We start from the raw sequence: 27,258 nt of genomic DNA on the forward strand, positions 1-27,258 counted from the left end.
GGGAAGCAACTTAAATCTGTCAGGTAGAAATTGCTGAAGGGAAATGGGAAAATAAATAGAAACAGATTCATAAAAAAACCCCAACCCCACGATTGAAAATAAAACCATCTACACAGCAGGCCAGAGACTGCTATCAGTAAACCCAGCATAATCCCACTCCTGTCATAGGCAGCACTGCACAGGATTAAAAACGTGAAAGGGAGAGTGGAAGTGAGTCAGACTCATTTCCTTCACCATTCACAGCATTTTTATTGCCCGTCTCCCTCTCCGCAATTAGCTGTCAACTGAAAAAAAAAACCACCAAGCCTTTGGCACGGACACAGTGAATAACTGCGCCGGGGTATTGCTGCAGTGAGAGGCCAATGGTGTTTTACATCGGCACAGGGCAAGACTCTCAGCTGGTATTTATCACAACAGAGTGGTAACTCAATTTGCAAGAGCTGACGACTGTGTCATGGGTGGGATTCATCTGACACATTTAGCACTGTCTGAAATGATGGGACTAGCTAGTGTTCAGGTCCCTGCTGTTGGCATCGAGGACAGGGAGGTCTTTGGATGGCAGTGCATCCTTGCACGGCTTCTCCCTCCTCCCGGATGCAGAAGGAGCAGGGATAAGACTTAGAAAAGGTGCTGCATCTCACAGTATCTAAGGTAGGTGAGAGAAACCTTACCTGAGGAGTCTGAAGAAGCACAGTCAGTATTTTCTAAGATGTGTAAGAAAAACCCAGCAAGTATGTTTTCTCATAAACTTTTCTTTTTAATAACTATGAATTTTATATAGGAAATTACTGTGTACTCTTTGGTTAGGACTATTTTGAATTAGAAATGTAAGTGGGACCCGTACTTGTTCCAGGAGTTGCTCCAGCCAGAGCTTGCCTCTCAGAGTTCTAAAATCTTCCCCATCAGTATGGCTACTCTTTCCCTGCATTTTTACACCAACAGCAGAAGCTCTGTTTCCACCACACAACAAATAAACTGGCACTTTCTGCAACCACTGCAGCCTCTACTGCCCCGGACTCTGGCTGATGCACTTCTGAGAGGATAGCCAACCCACCCTGGTGAAAAAAAAACCCTGTTGATGATTTTGTGGCATTTCCCCCCCCCGTATTATTGGCATTAGGATGCCAGTATAAATGTCATTGCTTTGAGTGGCTAAGTAACAGCAGCAGGGATGGCCACTGACTCAGCACACGAAAGGCCCATACATAACCAATTAACTCCTTCAAGCTTCACTAGTTAGTGCCACATACTGTACTAGCTACTGCTGCTGCTGCTCTTCTCCTTCCCTTTTTCTTTGGAATAAAGGAGAGGACCAAGGCCCTGTATTCACTCACATTAAAAGATAAATGCCAAGTGTTGGAAATTTATCTCATGAGTAATGTTAGCTTTTTTGCTCTTCCTTTATATCTGAATTTCAGCATCACCTTCCTTGAGCTGTCAAGTGCTAGTGAAAACAACAAATTTCCCAAGCCTGGATTAACATCACAGTAACTAAAAGGATTCATGTATTACCCATAAGAAAAAGTAATTATTATGTAATGGGCACAGGAGGGCAGAACTCAAGGTACCACCTTGACATTTATAAATGGTTCAAAATATTGGTCAGTTGCTCCACAGTCGTAAGAAATAAACCTGTTGCCTTAATGCCCTTAAATTGAAAGCCAGAGTTATTGAAGGCCTCTGACACTGCACAGCCCTTGGAAAGCTCTCGGGACGCACCCAAGCAATCTAGCACAGGGCCTGAATAACAGCAATGCTTTTTTGATATAGAAAGGGGTAATCTGCTTCACATAGAAGAGCCCAACACATTAATCCTGCTTTTCCTTGTATCTTCCTTATCATGCAAGTCAGTCTTCCATAAATGCTCAGGAAGAAATTCATCTGAGGACAGGAATTCAGGTGTGCCCACCTGTGTTAGGGGCTTGACTGCCTACACATTATTTCAGGCATCACCTGTGGTCCCACAGAATAGGTCCCCACCTGACTTCAGATGGAAAACTTAGGCTAAGAAGCACAAAGCAAATATGCAACACTTTGTGTAAGAGAGAGTACAGGCAGGATGCACTCTCACCGGTTTCCTCACCTCGCTGTCTACCGGTAAAGCCTTCAAAGCACGTCTTCAGGTGTCAACCACACCAAGATGGCAGAGAACTCTAAAAGGCAAGCCCAGGCAGCGAAGATCTACCACTGTGTCAACAAACCAGGTCTGAAATGGCCTTGATCAGCAGGTCCCACTGCACACAGCCTGTCCTATCTGCAACAACACAACTGATGGCCATGTAGTTGCTCAAGGTCAACTCCAACCTCACCTCCTGAGGGCCATGAGAGGTGTTTGGGTCAGCAAATGCTGCCTGAGAGGGCACTGCTATGCACTTAGTGGAGGCAGCCTTTTGATTTGCCACCTATCTCAGAGAACTGGGGAAAGTCTCATGGCTGAAGGCTTTAACCCAACAATCAGGAGAAGTGGATGGAGTTCTCATCCTTTAGCCCATGACTTGGACCTGTATTTAGATCACACACTGCTGGTACTTAAAACGCTGGGCTGACCTCTTCCCACTCACTGCTTACAGTGCCTTCAGCTTCCAACCCTCCAAAGGGCACAACAGTACAATACTCCTGCCCATTAATGGGCTTTTGTGAGACCAGGGATAGCACAAAAACCTTGACAGAAGCCACAGGTGCATTTGAGAAGGGTGGATCAGGCAGCGAAATGAGGGGGGATAAAGTGCAGCATGTCTCTGAAAAATCTGCTTTTGCAGAAAAAAATCAAGAACTGTAGAGTCCTTCAAGAGCTCCAGCAAGGTCTTCAGCTCAGGGCATACATAACAGAATTGACCGCAGGCTGTGATGAAATAATACAGTGTTTGAAAGGACCTTCCTCAAATTTCAAGCTTGTAATGGAAAACTGTCACTGATTCTCTGCTACCAGCATGGATACCACTCCTACCGAAGAGAGGAAAGAAAATAAAACTGGCATGAAGTTTATCTTGCAAGGCTGATGTTTGACAAGACTCCATTTAATCAGATGTTGCTAAACACAATTCCCAGTGCTCTGCTGATGCTGCTGAGGATGCTGGTCAGCAAAACATCCACCAGAAAGGAATGTGAAGAGTAACTTCCTCATTTTCAAATTTGCAAACATAGTAAGATCAGGAAATCTGGGGTGACCAATCTCCAAATTCAGGTAGGAACTACATACAAAAGCAAGTTAACACCTTAATGTGTATTTGTTGTCTTTCTTTCTATGTAATACTCTTCACCAAGTAGAAATATTAAGCAGCAAAGAAGACTCTGCTTAGGCAACTCGGCACAGCTCCAGTAGATTTCTGGTAGAGCAGCTTTGGTTCACCCTCTTTTAGTGGTGCTCTGACTTCTAGTACTTTGCTAAGCATCAACAGATGATCAGAGAAGGGGTGGCTGCCTGTTGCTTAACGTGGAGGGGTTTGGACTCTCACTGAATGTTATTTGCTTAGAATATCCTCAATTGTCCAACTGTATTAGCTTTGCCTTTATGAAAATTTCCTTTGAAAAGTGAGTCACTAACCTAGGCGGGAAATTCTTTTGAAATATAAATGAAAGACACATTGAATTCAATTCTCTAGATAGTAATAGTTCTTGGAAAACTCCACCTCTTACCTCCTCCTACCCTTGTTTATTCTTTTCCTAAGAAAACTCACTTATCAAATTAGACTGAGCTGAGATTTCTTAACTGGTTTAGTAGTACAATATTTTTTACAAGTTTTCTAGCAGAAAAAAATAGATACTTGCTGAAGAAAAGGAATATCAAGAAAAGTAGGCAGTGCTGAAGTTTCTGTTCCTAAGTAGGTTAACAGATTGACAGACTACTTCCTTCTCAACAATTCATTATTTCAGAGCTTATTGTTTTGTTGTTGCTATTTTAAGCAGGATTGTCAGAACCTGCCTGCAAGCACCAAGTGTAAGTCTCTTCTCTACTATTATATCCCAATAATTGATTTTTAACAACCTGTGGAGGCCTGAGGGACCTGGGTGAAAAGAGCAACACAAACTGTGAAATGTTTCTGTAAAGTCCCAGCAGCTCAACTAACAGCATCATTCCTGCAACTCTGTAACACAGGGACACCCCACATTGCACTTGCTGCTTCTATCACAAAGCCTTAAGAAAAGGAAATCTCAGAAGATTCTGGGTGGCTCCCTTAACAGGAAGGAAAACAAAAGTCAAGATATCTCGGAGAGAATTTACCAGCGGTGTTATGGGGATTGCTACCTCCTCTGACACTCACGTCTGCAGTCTGCATCCACTATGGGACAGGGAGGCTGGCCACAGAGTGGGGTCACCTTCACCCACATGGCACTCATGTCAAATCCTAGCACCCCACTTTTGGCATCAATCTTGGGCATCCTGAACGGCATCAAGTCTACGGGAAAGCAAGAGTGCCTGAAAAAATCAGAAAAAAACCTTTCACCTACTTCTCACACAATCAGTACACCCGCAAATGATGTTTTCTGACATTAATTTTGGCACCAACAGCACTCTGGAACCCAAATCAAGACCAACAAGGTCCAAATTCCAGAGGAACTGAGCAGCCCCATGAGATAACTGAGGGTCAGAGTTCAAAAGGCTTATTCCCATCAGGCCATCCCACCCAAATAAAAGCCCACCCATAGCAGAAGAGCCTGCACAGTGACTCTCTGGAGGGGTGAGCACCTGTGTATAACCCCCAGATATCTTATCAGGTGCTTTTTGAAGAGAAGCCCAGCAAACACTGTGTGATCTGATATGGCAGGCGGCAAGGGACCTGTCTGGGAAGTCGTCAGGACAGCAAGGGCAAACTGACAATTTCGGGAATGGAGAGAGATTCCCATACAGCTTAAAGGGAGGCAAAGGACAGAAAGCAGTCCATTCCAGACTGTTTTAATCCTGCTGTTTTAATGGCCAAACTGCTAAAAGTAGGTAGAACGACTTACATGAGAACTTCCTGCTGCTATAAGGTATTTTCTACTGACTAGTTTAAAATATCCTTCACTGAGGTTTCCACAGCAGCCGATCTTGCAGGATACACACCCCAAGTTGCTATATAAATACAGCATTGTTTAATGAGGCTGCAATGTTCTTTCTTGTACTGGTAACAACCTTTACAAATCCATTTTTCAGACAAAATCTGCGCCGAAGCACCGGTGTGACCTGTTTACCCTTGGCTTGTTCAGGATAGTGCAGCGCAACCTCATGGAGCATTAAGTCCCTCACCACATTTTTAATGCCTAGCAGTCCTAATCAAAATGCCCTGCAAAAAATAAGGAAAAAAAAAAAAAGAAAAGAGAAAAAGAGAGAAAGAAAAAGCCTTATCAGCACTCCCAGGGAGAAAACTTGCTCAGCATGGTGCAGAAAATCTTCCCAGGAGGAAACCTGCAGCAAAATCAGGAGTGGAGCAAGTCCTCCTTCCCAGCTCTGCCCCAGAGCCAGACATGCCAAAAGCAGACCAAGCCTCCCCCAGCCCACCTCGTGATAAACATCCCTCCTCTCATCCATGGACTTCTGCACCACATTCACACATAGGTTTTTTTTGGGGAAACCACCACCAATTCCCTATAACCTTCTCATTTGACCCTTCCAGGCTTATTTCTGCTGCAGCATCTCCACACAATTAGCCAATTATGAAAGCTAATTAATCATCAAACCCCAAAAGGCTAACCTCTCGCCCTCTCTGCTGCCTCACACTGTGCATTAGCCCTTGCTGAGCAAGCAGCGTACGTAGGTGGAGATCCGATGTTCCCCTCAGTCCCACTCCCAGCTCTGTTCCGCCCCTAAAGGCAGGACTTCACCAAGTATGGCCAAGCAGAGCGGTTCTGCTGTAGAGCTTCCCGTATGAGGTCCTACACACAGTATTCCATCCAGGCAGCCTCCCAAGGAGACTCCTCTGCCTTCTGCATTGTCCCCAGCTCAGAACATGGGAACAAACAAGAACTGTTCTCTCAAAAACACTGGTATAGCATGACAGGGATTAGGAGACCAGAGGCTCCCTGGGCTCTTCAGCCCTTCCTTAGAGCTAAGCAACCAACTAAAGGGACCACCCACATCTGCCTGAAAGGTATCTTTCAGAGCCTGGGATGTAGCTAGTGTAAGGATCGAGGCATAAAACAAAGTTCACTCTCTTCACCCCTAGACCGCAACTAAGCCTGGTTCTGAACTGGGCACTCACAGCATGTGACCTCTCCAAACTTGCACTTGCTGCTCCCCGTGCTGAAGCACAAGCTCCCAGTGGAGCCCTTCAGCATGACTAGAGGAGCCAGATACGCGGTTTCACCCAGATGCTCTCCAGGTCATGCAGTTTCCTAATGAAACTCTATGAAATAAATATCCAGTCTTTTTTCATTTTCTGGGCTCCACAACACATATTCATGATTGTAGTCTTCCCTCAAACTAGTGACTTTATACAGGCAGTTTATTCAATCACAGTTAGCCAGTTATCACCGCAGCATCTCCAGCTGGCCCATCTCTAGTTTTAGAGAGGGCCCTCTTTCTCCTCCCTCTCACGGGAGAGCTGCATGGAAATTCACAGCTTGCTCTCCAGACCCAGACCTGTGCCCCTGCCGTTCTCCTAACAGTCCTGGAAATTAAAAAATAACTTCTCTTTGAAACCATTCACGCAACAGCAGCTAGAGCTCACCACCAAACAAAGCATGGTCACGGGCAGGAAACATCATCTCACTTGTCACTTAACAGAGGCAAAACCCATTACCTGCACATGCGACTCACACACACAGTGAGGGGAGATGACTTGAATACCATTCCCATAGCCAAGGGTGGCCAGCTATACAACTGTTAAAGTAATTTCACACCTTTCTCTTCCCACTCTGTCTGCCTCCTCTACTTGGGCTGTTGGCAATATGCAGCAGGGGCTCTCTGAGCAGGCTGCCGGACCCTCTGTGTCAGCAGAAGCATGGTTTGAGGTTGTTCAAACACACCAGCAGCAATAACAAGTGGAGCTGGAACCACCCTTGCAAATTAAGAATGAGGAATGGTGCTTTGTGCTGCACAAGGGGGTGAAGGGAGGGAGGATGACGGGACACTGCCATCAGACTCCTAAGCACACCAATGCACTCTCAACGTTCAGCAGTTTGCTATTGTCCCATACCCAAATTCCAGTAAGTGCCAAACACCTCGGAGGTCAAGCAGACCTATTTACATGAAATCAACCATGCACACTCAACTGACAAGGGAATAAACAGAAGTTACTCTTTGCCTCTACAAACAAAGAAAGTGTAGGGGAAATGCCAAGTCATTCGAGAGAATCAAGGTGTGATTAATTGGGTCACAGCGACTGTGATATATGAACTTATCTTAAATCCCTACCTCATGCCCTCTGTCTTGCACAGGACATGATTCACTGTCTGCTTCTGAGAATGACCCAGACTCATCGCTGGAGTTTGTTCCATAGGATGGCTCACATTTAATCTGGGCTCGGACTGGGTTGTACAATCCATCCCCCACCACGCCGGGCTCCTGGTGCTCGGGCGCCAGGAATCGGGGGCCTTGGGAGCAAGGGGAAGAGGAGAGCTCGCAAAGTCGCAGACTGCAGGGAGAGCCGCCGCTGCCATCCTCTGCATACGAGTAGGAAGAGCACGAGCTGGAGGTCCTGGTTCTAGTTTCCAAAGGAGGAGAACGAGGGCAAACTTTAATTGGCACCGGACAGCTGGTGTTCGGCCGCATCCTTCCTGGCAAGTGATCAGCTGTCAGTCCGCTGTGCGAATAGGTCTGAGAGCTGGGGAGAGACTGGCTACTGCCAGCCCACAGACCCTTTGGCACAGTCTCAGTGAGGTCTTTGTCCAAGCTGCTCACACCAGAATATGAATGCACCGAAGTGTTTACTTGGTCACAAGCGTTTGAAGAGAATATAACACTCCTCCTGTCCAGTTCCCCTTCTTGCTTACAGAGAGTTTCAAAGCCGGGCCCCCTGAGTGGCGATCCCACTGTGAAGTTGGAAGCATCCTTCTGCATGGCATGGGACTGTCCATAGTTCCCTGTGAAAGGGACGTAATCAGTTTTGTGGTCACCCTGAGTTGTCCCTTTTTCAAAAGGGCATGCTGGACTCCTGCCAAAGTGCTGTTGGGAAGTGCTGGGGAAGCCAACCAAATCTATGCTTTTTGTTCTGTTGAAGAAAGACCGCAAACAAGAAGGAGAGGACCCACTTTTTGGCCTGTCGACACAAGTGGGGCTTGGCTGTTTCCTGTCCATTTCAACATCCCCTTCTTTATCCCTGATGTCAGGTTCATCTCCAGACAGGCAAAGTGTGATGCTTTCTTCATCGTTCTCTTCATTCTGAGGCTCACTTTTTATCTGCCCCATAGCAAGTCCTGATTTGAGGCCATTTCCAGAGCTCTCTTCACTGAATGTGCTTGCAAAACCTGAGGTACTGATGTGTGATGTGTTGTAGACATTCTTGGTACAAGCAAGCTGGTATTTCTTGTATCTGGGGTACCGTGTTACTGCATCTTTGTCCAAATTGTCCTTGCTATCTCTCAGGATGTCAGAGTCAGGTAGCATCCCTTCACCTTTCTCTGCTCCAGCAACAGTGGTTTCAAAATTGAAGGGCTCTTGGTGCATCCTCTCTCTTGGGCAAGATATTTTTGACGTCTCCGATTCCATCGTCTCCTCCTCATCTCCATCTGAGTTCTCCTCATCGTGCATGCGCTGGCAGGTGGTATCTTTTTTGCACAGGAACAGGCCATCCTCATTGTTCAGCAGTTGCGTCTGAAGGAAGCTGAAGCAGGAGTCCTCCAGGTTGTGCATGCGCAGGAATTCAGCGCAGTGGATGACCTCCTGGATGTTTTCTCTGCTAAGTAACAGCTTAGCAGTGTAGGCAAACTGTAACAATGGACCAAATCCCCTGACAGTGACCTGCAAAAAAAGAGAGGGAAATTGCCAGCATTACCATCAGTTCTTGCTATCATCCCAAGTCCTTTATTGTGTAGTTAGACAACCTAACAGATCTAGCATCCAGAAGTAAATACTGCTCAGTAACAGTTATTCTTCTGACATGCCAGCAATGATGCTGTAATTAGCATCGCTCCCTTTATGTTGCTCCTGTACGTCATTGTGCAGGTTGAGCTGTGCACTATTTTTCCCCAGATATCTTACAGATCTATGAACTAAGCCTCTGCTCTAATAAAAGACTGAAAAAAACCAGACTGGTGTGGACACTGCTAATTTTTGGATGGTTCTTATTTTAACTGTGATGCAGCACACTAACACGAAAGTACCAGTTTAATGGAAACTCTGGTGAACAGTAGTTTCAAGCACAAGATACCACTTAAATCCCCTAAGTGTTTTGTGAAGGAAACATTTAATAGCATAGCAAAATTCAACAGAAAATATCTTTCAAGAGCAAACCAGTTTCTTTCTTTCTTTCTTCTCAAAGTTTTGCAAGCCATTGCTGAATAAATAATAGGTTAGTACTGACTGCACAGCTCTTTTCTTCAGCCCATGGAGATTATTCTCCTCATACTGTTCCTGTTTTTAGTGAGTCTAAGGTACAGCTAACAGGAAAGAAACCCATATTCATAGTTCAAGCAATTCAAGTGATACAAGTCACTCGGAGTCCCACCCCAGTACTTAATTTTTTCTGTAGAAAGAGTAACAACTGTTTCCAGGAAAGTGATCTCCAACCAACTGTTCCAGGTCTGAGTTATGCACCACTACTCATCCTTTTTTCTCATCATACCATCTATATTTTACACTCACATATCATATATTAAAAAATACACACTTTCTCCACCCCGGATTTTTCACAGGGCTATCTTCACACATAACTAACAAAAAACTTGCTAAGCTGCATGGTAAACTGTAGATATTGTCTATTTTTTGACCAAAAATACACTGGCACTAACTTCTGTTGCGTTTTTTCCCCCAATAGTCAGGAAACAAAGATACAAGAAAAACTCTATTCTTCACGAAGCAGTGAGAGGCTGCTTCAAAACCAGGGCTCACCATTAAGGATGAAGGTTTCTCTGAAAGAAAGGCATTCAGTGGCTTGACCACTAAACTGAGATTTGGAGACCATAACTTAATTTCTTGTTGCACCAACCACATTCTACATGACCCTGGCAAGTCACTACAGTCTCGATTCACCAAGACACCTTGTCCTGCTTGCAAGTGGCATTCACAAACCTGAGTTCCCTGTGCTTTGCATACTAAGGAAAGGCATCTAGATGGGATTTGTATTCAGAGCAGCCAAACACATGCATGCCTGTGTCAGGCTGGGATGCACAGCCTGCAACCTCCTTCTTGCTGTCGGTGTCTCTGGTAGGTGTTCCCAGCTCAGTTTCTTCTTTTAAAACAAACAAAAAAAGGAAGCACTGCTGTCCCCTTTTCATACAATGGCCTAAAGGTCAGAAGAGGGATTAGGAAGTAGGAAGACACGTCCCTTTCCTAGGCTGTGGGGATTCAAACTCAAAATTCCAAGCTCCTCAGAAGGATATCCTATCCAGTAGGTATGAAATACCCTGAAGGTGAGCTGCTTTTCCCTGTCCTTTCAATTGAATTAACGCCACTGTGCAAGAAGCTGCTCAAGAGGTCAGTGAGACATCAGGCCATGAATTTGTGATGGTCTTATTTGTGATTATCATAAATCTGAATTAGTAATTTGGTTCATCCCAATGAAAAGACTCTAAATCCCCTATACTGCCTCAGGATGAATGGTAGAGTTTACAGATTTTTATAGAAAATCCTGAGTTCCAGAAACAAGCCTTTGTTATTCATAGATCTGCACCTGTGATGCTGGATTATGAAGATACCACAAGTGGTGCAGACTTTGATGGAGAGAAAAATATTTTAAAACACCTCTAAAATTGCTCCCAATAGCTCTCCATACATAATATTACTGCCGTATCTGCTATTTTAAGAAACAGTACATTTTCATGCACATACTTATGCACTTGCACATTCCTGTTTTACAATATGCCTCTGGTACAGAATTGCCTAGATTTACAGCTGGCTATTAAACCAATCTCTGCTTTATCAGTGTTACACTTTCTGCCTATTTGTTAGATTATCAGCTCACTAAAGGCCTATCTGCATTTTATCTATGCAGCATGATTAACAAAATTGCTTGGAAACTTAATGAGCTACTTGCAGGCTGATGTTTCTCTTTGATAAGATCTTCAGTGTTGGGGCTTACATATTCCTACACAACTTGTAAGCTCCGCAACAGCGTAGGTCCGTAAGAGCAGCCATAAATACCGTCTGGGGTTTTTTGGTCCCTTTTGATGAGGATGGACTATGGAACACAAACCCAGCTCTCCTGGTAGTTGTGTCACTTGGCCACTAGGTGGAATGACTGGAAAGCAAATTAAAATAATTTTCCGTGCTGGGCCAGGGTTTCACCTGCCTGCCTGCAGCCCCAGCGCAGGCACTCTGCAGAGCCTCGGGCTGACTCATACCACCACACAGCAAGGCTGTCTCCCATGCTGACTCAGGTTTTTGCTCCCAATAAACCACCATGATAACAAACAGCAGCAAGACAGTTGTTACAGCTGTTCTGCACTGGATGTATTGGAAGCAGAGCCTGAGACTGCGCCATGGGCTCCTCATGATGCCTGGCAGATGCCTCAAATGAAGGATGATGAAAACACTGGTCAAACGTGTGCCTTGACTTCCTACTAAGTCAAGGCACGAGATCTTACCTGGTGACACAACTTCCCTCACTCTCACAGGGTTCAGATTCAGAGGGGGAAAGTTTATTTTCAGGCACCCAGAGCTTGTCATTGCCCTCAGGGAGGAATCTCTCAAGTGCCAATGCTTGAAACTGCACAAACAATAACTTTGGTAACAAATGGATGCAAAGCTTGCTGCCAAGTGTGAAAGCCAGCACAATCTCTGTCGCCTGAAGCTGTCTAAATATTGATTTGGCTCCCGTGGTGGGTCCCTGCCTCAGCCCCACCAGCTTTGGGACCGCCTGCATCTGATGCATTCTGGCAAGACGGCTGGAACTGAGGCACTGGAGCGTGCCTATGAGCACTGCGCACTGGGAAAGAAAAGGCTTCGAAGCTGTGTGTATTACCTCGTGACATCACATACGGATTTCTGTGGGAAGAGGTAAGAAGTCTTTTAAAATGATTTGACCTGACTGATGCATCCTAGTGAAAACAGTTAGTGAAACCAAGTTGATCTGTGTTTGCAGAAGGAAACAGATCATTTCTCCATCTACACCAGATATGTCTCCATTTACACGTGAGATGGGTAAAACACATGCCAGCAACAATCTCAGTTTATTTTTTTCCCCTACTGTAAATAAGATGCCATATGTCCAAGATTTGTCTGCTTTTAAACCTTATTTTCCATGTAAATTCATGTTTAAGTAGGCTGGTCAATTTGCAGGAACCTCCACTGGGCACCTTGTCCAAGCCTATATGCCAAGCCCCTGATTCCCTGGCCTCCAATCATTTGCTTTATTCCAAATTCTACCCATTTCTATTGTTTAAATGGAATTGACTGGCTACAAGGAAACCAGGCAGGGAAAAGGTAAAAAATACATACAAAACAATGCCCACACAGACAAGAAAAGCAAAAGATCTGAGCCTCTTGGAGACTTGCTTTCCTTATCTTTCCCAGCAGGCCAGGAGAAGACTTCTGTGTACTTGAAACATGCCAAATGCCCCACCAAGTCTAAGGATTAATCTTTAATTTGTCTTGCTCCTGTCCCCAGCTGGTCTTGTATGCATTGAAACCCATCTGCACACCTAGTACATAGTGGACACAGGTACTGCAGCCCTTCCTAAGCCATCAGGAACATCTTTTTGCTCTATAGCAGCCCAAGAGATCAAGCATTGGGGGTCCACGTGCAGCTCCTGCCTGTGCTGTGCTGCCCCAGGTACACCATGCTCAGCATGTGGTATGGAGGTCTACATCAATTCAGTGTTGTGGCAATAAAAAGCCTGACCACTGCTAAGGTGAAAGAATGAAAGTTCTTCAGCCCTTTATCTGCTACTTGTCCTTCAGATTGAGCCAAGCCAGGGGATGTGTTTTGTATGTCCATACCTTTATGAGTTTATGATACTGAGGAATGGGCTGGAAATAATGCAATGATATAATCACCATCAAGAGAGTTGTTAATCAGCATTAGCCATATTGAATTTACCGGCAAAATACAGACAGCAGTCCTGCAGAAAATAAGCATGCAAAATCTATTTTACTTCAGTCCAACACTGCTTTTCTCCTCACAGAGTCCTGTGGAGTGTGATGCTCTGGTTAGTTTTAATTGATTTAAGTGACCAGGCTTCCACTACTTCCTTTGGGAGACGATTGCCAGACTCTACTTAAAACCTCCCTGTGAGGAAATCTTCCTTCCCTTATTTTCCTCCATCACTTCTCATTGTATTTTCTCGATGAATTCCGGGCAATGTTTCTTCCTTCTAGAGAAAAAGTTGTATTGTTGTTATACTCTCTGCCTTCCCTTCTTCATTAGTTGGTACGGACTATTAATGAAAAACTGGCTAATTCAAGGAAAGTAATAGTGATCACTGTCAGATGGCAATGTAAGAAGCTGAGATGAGAGTCAGCAATGAGAAATGCTAGTAAAGAAGGCATTACAGATGCAAATATAGAGTGTTTTTAGTGCAGCACTTTTCTAGTACTGGGCATGCACCATTCTAAAATTAGGAGGAGTATTAGCTTACTTCCATGCTAGGAACATTGTACTTTCATAAGGGACATCTAGGGCAGAAATTCTATTTTAACTGTAGTTGTACACACACCCACAGGTGCCATGGGAGACACAGCACTGTGGGTGAACTCTCTCTGGCTCCCTGTTGTATGGGGTCTCCTCCACGACAGCCGATCAAGCATGCTGGGGAGGCCTCTGCATTGTTTTGAACACATGGGACGTGGCCTCAGAGCACATGCAGAGGTCTGGCATTTCTGTGGAAGGGCTGGACTGGCTGTGTGCTGCAGAGTTCATCAGTGCATGCTCATTAGCTGGCTGCCCAGACTTCCAGATGTCTCAAAATCCCAGACAAACAGACAAAATTCTCCAATTCTGCACAGACAGTATTTCTTAGGGGGGAAAAAAAGGGTTATTTCCAAAGGAAAGATGGATGTCTGGTAACCCTGCTCGGAATGGCATCTGTATGAAAAGCTGCATCTGGAGTGGGGAAGGTCAACTCCTGCAAAATGCCAGCAAATATGAGTTCAATTTAAAGAGAGGAAAAGTGATTAAGGGCAAGGAAAGATCACTGTAAACATGTAGGAATGTAAAACTTGGCAAGACAGTATTTAAAATGGAGCAAGAGAATGTTTACAGTAATCTAGTGCATACTAACATCAAGAACAGAGAAGAATTGTCTAGTTTGCTATGTGGAGCTATTGCTGATTGCAGTGAGAAGAAACTGAAGAAATGAAAATTACTTTTTCCTGACTCTTAACCTAACAGCAAATTCTGTGAGATCTTGGAAGGTGTTCCAGGGGAGATGATGGACACTTTATGTCTGAGTACTGCAAAGCAGAACTAACAAAGCACAACCTTGTTTCTGCGAGGTGGGCTTAAATTTGATAGGCTTTTCCAGGCCTAATTTCTGTGTTAATGAGAGCACAGAGCCAATGATCCTCTAGAAAACAGCATCAAAGTTCAACAGCCAATGTACATGCAGTTGTTCCTTTTTAAATAAAGCATACCCAGGGCATATACAAAGACCAAGCTCATTGGTGGTGGCGTGGGAGGGCAGAGCCCCCTCCTCCCCTCTGTGGATACAATGAGATCTGCAGAGCATTAGTTGCTAAATTCCACTGAACTGGGGGTAAATTAGATGGTCAGACCTTCAGACCCACTGAGAACACAGAAGTCCTGACAGCGCAGCACAGGCGCAGATTATTATATTTATGCATTTGAGTAGTCTTACTGAAATCAATAGCAGTACTGATGGGTTTTCTGTGAAGCATGCAAGTTGCTTGTAGGATTATGGATTATATTTTTAGTATTTTGATCTTCAGGTTAAATTCATCACCAGGCACCTAAAAACAGTTAGAAACCCCTCATCTCTAATCTCCAAACATCGATTTAATTATTAAGCCATTTTGTGGGGAAGGAAGAAAGGAAAATTGAATCAAACCTCACATGCTGAATATCAAATCCCAAACTATATATTAATTTAAAACAACTGGATACAAACATAGAAGAAATGAGACTTGTTTCTTGCAGAACTCAAAAATCCATTATTCGCATACTGTTTTGTAGCAGGCCTACTGTGGTACCCATTTTGTTAACATTTCAGTGTTGCCACTGCGGTCTAAAGGCACGTGTGGAGACCTTGTAAATCCATCTCAGCCCTCAAGTTTGTCTAATAAACCCAAGGATGTAGCAAACAAACTACTATCTTCTCACTTGGCCAGCATGTTCCTAACACTACAACTTATATAATCAAGCACAAGCTAGAAATAGGATGGAAGATTAGTGACAGTTAACGGCTGCTATTTTTTTCCACAGCCTGAAGAAGGTCTCTGGGATTAAATATTAACTCTAATCTTATTTGCTAAAATTAGCGCACACTGTATTCTTTCTCTTTTACAGCCAACTGCAAGTTTAGCACAGAAGTTATTTTCAGAACGTAATCTGATAACCAGAGTCACCAAAGCTGTTATTCCATTAAGAGTTAAGAGACTTCCCAGTTATTTACTTAGTTATTTTTACTTGGGATCATGGAGCCTGGCAGATCCTGGTTTTCCTAGTGTGAGCTTATCTGGTTTAGGAAAACTCTCTGAAAGATTTAAATGTATTACTAGGCTCAAACAGGTCAGCTGCATGTCCAAAATCAATGGTGCTCGACATCATGGTTTGTTCCTACACATGCACAAAGTAAGCCTGCACACAGTCGGGAATTGTTTTGAAACAACTCCCTTTTACATAGGGTGGGAACATGCAGGAGGCAGGAAAAAATTAGAAGAAGAGATGATAAACATCAGAGTACTTCTGTAAACCAATGCCATGCCAGTATTTTACTGCATTTTCCTTTCTTCAACAGCATTTAAATGCTCTCTCCTCAGCATCTTACAAATGTATTTCCCCTATCTGCTCATAAAGCCATACAGCTCCTAAATTGAATAATCACTCTTTAAAATCCAACTCAGGCCAGAAGCATCAGAGGCAGGTATTTGTATTATCTGGTATTTTAAATGGGAGATGAATATACAACTTGCTGATGGAGAAAACTGACAAAGAGACCTTTGTTTTCACTCTAAACTTGCTCTAACTAAGCAGATACCCTGTGAGCCCCAGTTTAACGTTCTGCCACTTCAGGTAGTGCCTACAGATTTGGGTTTAAGAGTGACCAGAAGTCCAAGTGGCAGTCTGGCATATCCTACATGACATGACAAGACATCACATTGCAGGGGTGGAAGGCCACCACACTGTCACCATGACAGACACCTCTGGGCACAAATGCACACCAGGGGAAAGGAGAACCTGGACACACAGCTTCTTTCTTTGAGAGGGTTAATTTACCTGATTTTTTAATTATTTTTTTTTGTTAGTAAAAAGTCCCACTGAAAAAGCTGCCACCTTCAAAGTCACACTGAGGCCAGGTTAAGGGGTATCACGATATATTTTTCCAGTGCATCCTCCACAACAGCCTCTTGAGGCATCAGGCTGAGAGCTTCAAGGAGATGCTTAACTCACTTTAGCGGTAGTTCTACGAAATATGCCACACTGAAAGTTCTTGTCCAACTTCCAATTTTGTGCTTTTGAAAAACAAAAAAGTCCAGGGGCCTCCCTAAGCCCTCTTCCTTGAAGCTCCAGCTTTTGGCCAGACAACAGATTTACACTAGAAGCCCTGACTGCCTATGTGAGAGCATTTACAAATCGAAGGAGAAAATCAAATGACTTCTCATTTTCATCTCTTCGGCATAATGAACACATCCAGGGGCAACACTTCAAAGGGCTTCCTCCCTCCCCACTTCAAAGGGAGGGAGAGACTGATATCCCTCCATGTCCACAGAGCACTATGACGCTGCTGGGTGGCAGGTGTGACTGCAGGAGGTGAGATGGGGAGGAAGGAGAGGTCATTCATGCGAGACTCGCCTCGAGGATGGGGAGCAATAATTGCAAACTGCAATCCCTTGCCCCGTGAGAAGTGCGTCAGCGCTGACGGCGAGGCAAGTAGCTCGGAATTGATTGCCAAGCATAAAGATGGCGTAAACAGCCAGTGGATCGATGCTCGTGTTATTGGTTATGTCAGCATTTGACTGCATGTGACTTATGGGTGGAGCACAACAGTTAAGGCACCCGGATACTTGGGTTTTTCCAAATCAAATTCACTGAGGTAATTGCCCAAACTTCAAAGTATTCTCAAAAATCCTAGCCCCCAAGCCTGGGGCCAATAATGTCAGATGAACCAAAGGAGGAAACAGAACCAGAAGATGTCTAAGGAATAAAAAAAATAAAACTCAGAGTAATAAAAGTAAAAATAAAGTAATTCTGATCCAACGACAATGCTTATTTTAATCCACAAATTGAAGTTTTATTTCATCTCAGAGTTACTGAAGCCCAACTGAAACTCTTTTGACCTTTCATAAGTAAGATTGGTTTCAAGTCAAAACAAAGAATTTACTCTTGTAAATCCTGACAGTATACCTGGGAATTTTCAGCATCCTTCCCATCTCCCAAAATTTGACGGGAAAATTCGTGTATTAAATTTGCCACACCCTTCAGAAAATACACTGTTCATTGAGAAGGAAGGCATAAGGCTCAATACTTTGCTGCTGAAACACTTCAATGCAGAAAACAGCAGGTATCTTTACCAAACACAGATGAATATGCTTGCAAAATCAGAAGGCTATAGAGCTGGAGGACGCAGTACTTTTCCTTAGCAGGGATAGACCACCTGGATCACACCCACTCCAACCATCACTCTTTGGCAGATGCCCCCTGGCACACGCTGTTGGGCAGCTCTGGGTTTTACCGTCCACAGCAGTTTGCTGAGCGTAAGGGAATGTTTGCCTGCATGGCTGCTCCTCCAGGCCGCAGCCCAGCGCGAGAAGCACGGCAGCCAGGTGAGGCAGGTCTGCGCAGAGGCTGCCGGTGGGGCAGTTGTGGGGCACCGGGGCACTGCCCCCTCTGCCACCCCACCGAAGCGAAACACCTTCGGCAAAATAGCTCCTGGACTGCAGGGGGGAACTTCTTACACCCCTGCAAGCAAACCTGCCCCATGGTAACTGTCAGAGGCCTTGTTTTAAAACCTCACTCAGTAACTTGTACTGAAGTCACTCGGTAACTTGTACTGAAGTCAAACACTAGTTAATTGAACCATGAAGGGAATACTGCCTGTAATATTCTGCATCAAACCGGAGGAATGACAGCTGAAGTGCTGCTGTTTGGAGAAAACACCGTAATGAACTTCAGCATCAGAAGACAAATTTTTCCTAACTAATTACGTGGTTTGGGGTATGTCGTTGATATTAGAGGCTGCTCAGGGCGTAACTGGAGAACAAAGAAAAATCATAATTACAGCCAAGAGAGTACCTGCAGGCAAGCATAGGTGAAAAAGCTTGGAGGAGAACTTTCAGGCTGCTGAGGTCAGACTCCGGGTGGAGGTGTTAGAAAAAAAATTAGAGACAAGGAGGTTTCAAATAACCTTTTCTCAGAAGGACCAACTTGGCTATGACATGACTGAATCAACAAAGAACACATAAAAACCAGTGGCACTAATTAGCAGTTTAAGCACTCAGGCGTGAACTGGAAGATAAAGCAATGGGAAATACGGCTGTGATCTGGCAGTTTGCAATACATTCGTTTTTTCAACTCAAGTTGCACCTTAAAAAACCTGAAACGCAGTAATGAAGGATGACACAGGAGGGTGGCTCAGCAGAAATGCTACCTTCTCTCCTTGTGTGCCCATGCAAGCCATGATGAAACCAGCAGGGAAGAAATGGGCAGAAATTAACAGATTTTAACCCAAGAACATCATCAAAATTAAAGTGCAACTGCAATTTAAAATTAAAATCAGTTCTGTACTTTTGCAAAAGGAAAACTAAACTGACCCTCAGATTAAAAGAGAAAAAAAAAAAGAGAGAAAGTGTTGAGTAGTGAGGAGAGGGGAGGAAGGAGTGGGAAAGCTTTCACGGAATATAAATTGTGACAGAAGTCTGTGAAAGATCTGTTTAGGTGCACATCATGAGCCAAAGTGGGGAGAAAAAGTGAAAACAAAAAGCAGTTTAAGAACTTCTAGAATGAAGAAAGAAACTCTAGAAGCCTCCAAGTTACATTAGGAAATATCAAATAGGCAGAAAATTAAGATACATGTAGAAATTCGCTAATTCAGAAGGTGCTTAGAGAAGTGGTTCAGAGTTTCTGAAGCTGCAATTAATACACAAGCAAACACAACAATACAGGAAAATTACAGAGACGTGTAAATTACACCAATACTCCTCTTTCCCAAGCACGTCAGAATTTATTTATGCAAATAAACTATATAATACAGTGTATTAAATACACAGTGCATTAAATACACTGTAATTACTTTATAAAAACAAGGAATACTTCACAGCGAGGCATCTCACTATAAGCCCTACTATTATACTTTGCATAGCGTAGGAGAGGAAGAAATAGGCTCTGTCAGATATGATTTAGGAAAACACAAGGCTGCACTCTGAGCAAGAGAACTAAATCAGAAGACAAAGGAGCTGGAGAAGCAGGCTCAGGAGACGGGGCTGGATAACATCCGATGAAGCTCACAGATGCTCTGCCATGGTTTCCATGGGGCTGACGATGCCAGCGCTTCCAGCACTGCCCGTGACCGTGTGCTGGCATGGCACAGCACGTAAAATCACTGGCATTCTTACACCAGTGTAGCAGAGAGCGCAGCCCAGCAAATACTGTAACATTTCAAATCCAAATATGCTTTTGCTGGGCTGTAGAAGGAACTGAATGTCACGGGCTTTACTATTGTGCTTCATGAGGTAACCAGGCAATTACAGTTATTAACTGGTAGGCTGAAACCCTGTATAAATAATCCAGCTTCCTGCAGGCATCGTATTTTTAAAACAAAACCTGCCAAAAGCTGCATTTGTTCCAGTTTTCCTTCCCCTCCTCCCCCACCTTCCCTTTTAATTTCCGGTATTTGGACACAATTTTTCTGTGTTCACCTCGTTTTTGTTCTTGCATGGCTACTAACAGATCTGAGGATTATGGTGGCTTTTGTTCCACTGCTTGACGTTCACATTTCATCAATGATGTCTGCTCAGCTCAGCAAAGCAGGTTTGCAAGGAGAACCAGCTGCTGCTGAGCTGACAAATTTGGTCCACTCCTGCCCTCCACGAAGAGCAGTTAACTCCTCCTGTGGTGGTCCAAAAGGTTAGCTAGGCTCCACAAATCCCACTAGAAAAAACTGGAGGCATTTGCCTTCTTGCTGAGATTTCACGTCTGTTTTGAGTGAAAGTAAATGGCTCTTTTAGTACCTAAAGGAGTGCAGGCTCAGCAGGAGTGCCCCACAGCAAAGTGTTGGAAGGCAGGGAAGGACAGGAAGGATGGGCAATGACATCTTAGCACAGCCACAACACTGTGCCCAGCTCTGGGCTGTCCCCAAAGAATTGACTTCCCCCTTTCCACTTCATATGCAAGATTTTTAAGATCTACCCAGAAAGTGGGGGGTAGAAAACATCACCTACCCTAGGAGTCCTAGAAATACTCTCCATGTAGAAAAATGATGGCATTTCCAGATTGACATGTGACTTCCCGGGAGGGTGGAAGTCAGGACTTTACAGCTATTTGTGTGTGTGTGTGTCTACATATGCTCACGTGCACCCACGCATACTAGTGTGAGAAAGAGACTAGAGAACGTGAACGTGTGTGAAAGGGACTGAATTAGCCCCATCTGCTCCAAAAAGATCATTTTCTCCTTGGATTTCTATTACCGTTGTTTCACTGCCACACGAGTGCTTCTAAAACGCTACAGCTCTGGCAGCCAGCATCATTACAGCTGCTCAGATTATTAACAGTATAAATAAACTCTCAGAGACACTACTAAGAAAATATTAACTACAATTATCACTGTCTGATAAAATAATGAACAGTGAAGTGTTATTCTGCTGCCTCAGTCACCAGTGCACATTTATGTGTGCTGTGAGTAATGAAAAACAGTTTATTTGTCTACTGAATCATCCTGGAATTGGTTCTTGCTATTTTATTTTATTTATTTTTCTAAAGATCGAGCAGCACAGGCTGAAGCTCTGTGTTTGCAGAATTCAGCGTACCCCGCCTCTTTTCCCACCGCATATAATCCCATTAATTCCAAGTGAACGGAAAGCCGTGCCCATAGCCATGCACATGTCTGTTGGGGGAGGGAGATGGGGCAGTGTGCAAGCTACCAGCAGCAACTCTAAAACCTTCTGATGGACTTTCATTCTTGGGACTTGTTGCTTTTTCTCCCTAGATGAGGATCAAGGGCACGCACGACGTCCATGCCGTGCTTGCTTGTAGATCCTCTTCGCCTTCGCCCCCTCTGCTGACCTGCACTGCTTTGGCCTTGTGAGCTTGTTTCTTCTCGCATTTCCCTGTGATACTCCCCAGTCCTGCCCTTTCTTGACAGCAGTGGGGGACTCCGGCTTCTAATTAAGAGAAGTTACTACTTCCTTGCAAGCACTTCTTAAAGCTCTTGGAGAGCAAGAGATGGGGAGCAAGAGCCTCTCATCCCATGTCCCCAGGCTGGGCTCCAGCCCCCGTGCCTGAGCAACACCTGCCTTGGCAATCATCCTGTCTTCTTCACCGTCAGTTCATTAGTGGAGCTCATTAAAATGAGGTGAAATAAGCTACTTTGGCCTGAAAACATTGGCTGCAGGGCAGACATAACACTAAAGCTCCAGTCCAGGCAGCCCATTCTCAAGGTCCCAATGTGGGAGAGGCTGCCCACTTTTGAGCTGGGCCCTGTGGATCAGTAACCATCCATCCCCAACACATCTTTAATGTCTTCCCAGGAAAGCGCTAAGTGAAGCCCCCACTTTGTTCAGCTCTTCCCTACCAGGCCACTGCAACGGACCTGACCACTGGTGGGGCAGGACAGAGGTAAAGGCCTGGGCAGGCTGCTGGCAGGGAAGCGGTGCGGACTGTGCCCAGGGTTTGCAGGGCCAAGCCCCCACCATGGGGGCAGCCGATGCTGCCTGAACTCAATGGGTGCGACAGTGACACTTTCTCCACCAGGGCTTGAGGGGAAGGTGATGACTTGGGGTGAGAAGAGGGTGACACGACTAGCACAAGGCATGTTATCGAGGTGAATGCGCGAGCTGGGCTGTTTCTGCCTGAGCGTTCAAGGCTGGCCCAGGGTGAGAGCATCTCAGGCTCCTGGGAAAATGGCTGCATTCCAGTGAGGTACAAAGGAAAATTAGAAAGATGACAGACAAGGGCAGCAGCAACTAAATGAAGCCAGAAAAAGACAGAAATGCAATGCTGAGTGAAAGAAAAAGGAAAGGGGCATTTTCTAAAACAGCTTCCCTCAATCTAGGCAAGAAACGTCCTGCACCATACCTTTAGTGTTTTTATCCCACCACCCTTTTTCTGTGCCCTTTTCCATAATTTCTCCAGCAACTCATGATCCCTGCCTGGTCTCTTCTCATCTACAAGCCTTTTGTTCCACCAAACCCCACTTCTGTGCTTACTGCCAGCTCCAAGCAGCCAGCCAAGGCAGGACCACCTTTCAAGAGAAGCCGCTCTCATTGTCCTCATTGGTACGATGGCGGCAGAGGAAGAAAACCTGCGTGCAGGGGCTGGAGGAAACACCATCTCCGAGCGTCCCCCTCTGCCAGCTGTGAGGGAAGGACAGCTCTGAGGAGGCAATCTTCTCCTTCCACACAAATCACTTCTAGGATGAACCTCCACTCCTGGGTGGGGAAGAGTCGAGCTGCAGCCTTCCTTACTATTTTCCCTCCAGCATCCTCCCTCTTGTCATTCTCAGCAGTTGGCCTCTTCTGGCCACCAAAGCACATTAGACATCGCTTGCCCTGAATAAGTGACCTACATTAATTTTTCCTCTTGAATTAAAGAGTTCTTCTGCGAAACAATTTATGAGAACTTCTTTGCTAAGTTAAAGAAAACAATGTATTGTTCCACACGTTTGCAAAGACTGACATGCTCCCTCAAAATGAATTTTGTTCCCCAAAAAGCCTCTGTGGAAGGCAAAACACAGAGAATGGTAAAGGATTTGCTGAAGAAGAACTGAAGTTCATTTTAAATCAGTGTACCATGTACAAATGCTGCCTTACAAATAGGATTATTTAATTTAAACCTTAGATCTGTCAAGTTCCATTACTTCAAATGGAGCCTGTCATTTCTTGACTTCATTATAAATCAGGATTATATTACAATTTATGTTAGGTAAAGTCACTGCTTCGATAGGAGGCAGTGAAAAAAAATTACACAGCAGTCAGTAAATTGAGCAAAGTCATTGCACTGTTCTTGAAAGGCAAAAAGTCATCTTGCTAAATGAGGGTCCGAGCCGTCCTGAACCAAGACTGTTCCTAATAAATAAAAGACCTGTGGGAAAAGTGCTGAGCATACGCTGGATCTATTTTCAGCTTGCATCAGCAGCTGCTGCCCCTGGGATCGCATCTTTGCTCATACCCTGTACCATATGTAATCACTCCAGTGCTGCAACCAGTAAGATAATGAAAGAGCATGGCATAAATCTATACTTGAGTGGAATGCTAAATGAGAAAAATAATACAAAAAAGGGGGAAATAAACCACATTTTCAAGTCATTAGGAAGAAAGACTTTGACATATGAAGTGTTGCAACCATTAATAGCACTTATCATATAGAGTGGAGACAAAGAGACAAATTAATCAAACTGACAGAACTGGGACATTTTATGCTAATGCAGGCTCCTGGGTTTTCGTTTGTATTCCTCTGTGTCTGGAAAACTGATACCATTACAGGGCAGGAAATTGCATGAATAACATGCAACAGATCATAAAAATTCACACACCAAGTGCAGAAACACTGCCAAAAGCACTGTAAAAACAAGGCTAGAGACCTCAACAGAGGAACTACCAACAGCTAATGAATGCAAATAAGTACAGGAATATTTCCCATCCATGCATAACAATGAGACACAGGCTGTGACTCCGAAGTCTCCAATAGAGTAGGTAAAATAAAGCCTGGAGAGCGAACACGCAGATAGCTGGAAGAACTGCTGGCCAAGCCAGGGTCTGAATTTGTTTGCAGTATTGCAGCCAGCAGTTTAAGGCCACTGGGGAACTGGCAGAGCCAAGTGTCGCCTCTGTCTAAATGTATTGCTATGTTAGATTTAATTTAACATTTCAGGTGTAAGAGAGAGGGGGAGGAGGATGAAAGAGGAAATAAAACAGAGCCACAAACCGGCACATAATCACACAAAACAAAAATCCCCCCGCCCCTGTGCAAATCCACAGCACGCAGTAAAAACCCTCGCAGATAAAGACATTTAAAACATCGTTCGTTTGGGAAATACAAAACGTGTTTGCTGTCCAAAGCCACAGACGTTTGTAAGGGGCAGGAAATGGCAAGAACTACAGGAATGCTGGGCAGGGCACGGTGTAAAACAGGATCTTGCCAAGGTTACTTCATTTGCTGTAAAGGCTTCTCAAGGACCTTTAAAAAACCCTGGCAAAACAGAACACTGCTGAAGTGCAGAGAGCTCATCAACCATATAAACACCAAATGACGAATATGCTCACTTGATGGGCAGCCAAGGCATTTCTCACTGCTCTGTTTTTTTAAAAAAATGATGCTTCCCCCTTGTACATACAAACCTAAGATGAAGGCTAACTCTGGGGGGTAAATCTGATACCTTTTGGAGCTGCGTCATTTCCAGCACTGCTCTCACCTTCCCCAGAATAGAATGATATGCAGCTGATGGTATTGAGCAAGAGCAATTATGTTCCAGGACCACATGCATAAGGAGGGTGAGGAAATGCCAGCCTGCCCAGGGGAGGCTGCTCTCCTGAAGATCAAGCAGAGTTCAAGTCCTTCCCACATTTGGTGCTGGAGGACCCCATGTTCAGAGGCAGCAGAGCAGAAGGTGTTTTACCCCAGCAGAGATAGGCACGGAGGGCATGTAACAGAGCCCAGCTCCCCATTTGCTCTCCAGCAGACCGCTGTGGAGGTTTTACAGAGTTTTAGCCATGTGAACAGGGTTTATCTCCAAACCTCAAAATCTCCTTCTGTTCCTTCCATCACTACTAGAGTCTCAACAGGGTGCATGGCACGGTACCAAAAAATGGCATGCACGAACAAAAGCAAGCTGGTCCAATAGCCTTCCAAAGATAACGATGGTGTAACCTTTGTTCTAAGGGGAGAAATCAGAAACAGGCATTCATTAATTCTTGTAAATATACATCCCTCTGACAGATGGACAAGGGTTGCAAACTGCTAACAGGACTTTCTCCCTTTCTTTAAATGAAAACCCCCAAAGTTAGCACAGACAATTAGTTACAAAAAGGCCTCATGAAAACCTTGGCTTTAAGAAATTTTAATATCAAGAGAGAAAAATTTGGTCAAATAGTTAAATGATGTTGATTTCCTCTGCTCTTTACAATGAAAAAGACACCTTTGATGTCTCTCAAGAACACATATGACACCTGACCCTTTCTTTCCCTCTACCTGCAATCAGAGCAGTTTGGAAAAGAAGAGCCTAGTTAGAGTAAAACATCAATTCTGGAAAGACAATATTTAGATGTCTTTACCATTCAACCTTACCATTCAACCAAGAGGTAGAAAGCACAGTGAGAAGAAATGACCATGAATTCTCACACCCTCTTAGCTATGCAATTCCTCTTCAGAAAACCATTTTCAGAACTGGAGTGTAATCTCACCAAATAATTCAGATTAAAACTGTATACGAGAACTAAGATGAGAGTGCAAGAGCAGATGATGCAAACAGTCTGGGACCCCAAGGCTAGGATTGACTTAAACATCTGAGCTTGCTGTGAAGAGCAGCTTATAGTGTGCAGCACTGGTCTGCTCTACGTTGCTGCTTGGAGAAGGTCCAGCACAGCAGTCCTGACAGTGGCTCCTGCTGGGGTCACCCCAGCTGTGCACCAGAGGCTAAAGACAGAGGCCGGAACATGATCAGATGCTTGTTTTAACAATTTACCTGCCTATGCCCTCTCAACTGAGGTTTCCAATTGGAAATTTCATGCATAATAGTGAAATAAATCCCGTAAAAGAATTATTAGGCTCATTTTTGAAAAGGAAGCAAAACCAAACCAAGCCCGAGGTAGCTCTTACCGGGTGTTCTTGTCAGTCCTCCAACTGCAAGATACATTGAACACAGGGAAAGAATAAGTTATTGATTTAAAGGTTTCTGCCACTACTGAAAGCAACTCTTTCTGCTTTCTGAATGCTATGACAACTTTGTAAATGTGAACAAGTTTCTTTGTAGAACGCCTCAATGTCTGTATATGTCATGGACAGCTTTTCATTCTTCAGTTCCTTGGACAATGGTATAGATATTATTTGTCCTCAATGGCTACTGCTTATATAAACTAGGCAAAAATGACAAGGATAGATGGCTCTTACAAAAGACAGGCAAATCTCTTCTTTTTGTGCCTCGCATTTGACAAATTAATTCAGACATTCAAAACATAGCCTTGGTTTGATATGCCCAGTCTCCTGAAAGCTAACAAGTTCAAGCAATAGACAGAAACCGCTTGATTTGGCTTTATGTCCAGACAAAAACACCATACGCAGAAAGCCATCCATGGGGGAACATAGAATTTTTGCAGTCAGATAAAAATAAGGTTAAAAAATAGTTAGACGGGCAGATGGAATGGCTACAGACCCATCCACCTCAAGTCTGGCTTCCCCTTCCGGAAGCAGAAATGAGCACTAGTCCTCTGTGCAGAGCAGAAGGGAAGTTGTCAGGATTTGTCTTTCCACAGCTTCTTCCTGTCTCGAAAGGTTACTGGGTCCAATCCTGTCCTTTGAAAGAAACAGGAAATAACTTGATCTTATTCTGGTTTTGCTTGAACAAGAATCCCCTGACAGGGAAATTTTCTCTGCCTGTGTATCAGGGGAGAGAGGTGGCTAGGCATGTTGTACTACTGCTCTGTGGTCAGAGATGGAAAGATATTTTGCCTTCAGAGTTCTGTAAGACTTGTTTCTTACTAGCTGCAGGCTCTTGAAACAGAGGACCACAGGTCTGAATTTCAAAGGTAAGCAAAAACCCAACACATTTCCCACAAGTAAAAGCTTTACACAGTCAAAAATGTAGACTCCGTCTCCTAGTTGACAGTTTGATGAAAATCCTGGACCACTTCATCAAAAG

The 27,258-nt window shown here is 44.3% G+C and overlaps 1 protein-coding gene across 4 annotated transcripts in view; it reads right to left on the minus strand.

Moving 5' to 3' along the window:
* Positions 1-27,258, minus strand: part of BACH2 (BTB domain and CNC homolog 2) — a 190,638-nt gene that overhangs the window by 12,671 nt on the left and 150,709 nt on the right. For all 4 annotated transcript variants that reach the window (XM_026845579.1, XM_026845575.1, XM_026845578.1 and 1 more), the window contains one exon: positions 7,334-8,878. In XM_026845579.1, the coding sequence (XP_026701380.1) occupies positions 7,334-8,878 (1,545 nt within the window). The remainder of the gene's footprint in view (positions 1-7,333; positions 8,879-27,258) is intronic.

Source organism: Athene cunicularia (assembly GCF_003259725.1).
Source record: "Athene cunicularia isolate RWA chromosome 3 unlocalized genomic scaffold, athCun1 chr3_part1, whole genome shotgun sequence".
Lineage (NCBI taxonomy): Eukaryota > Metazoa > Chordata > Aves > Strigiformes > Strigidae > Athene > Athene cunicularia.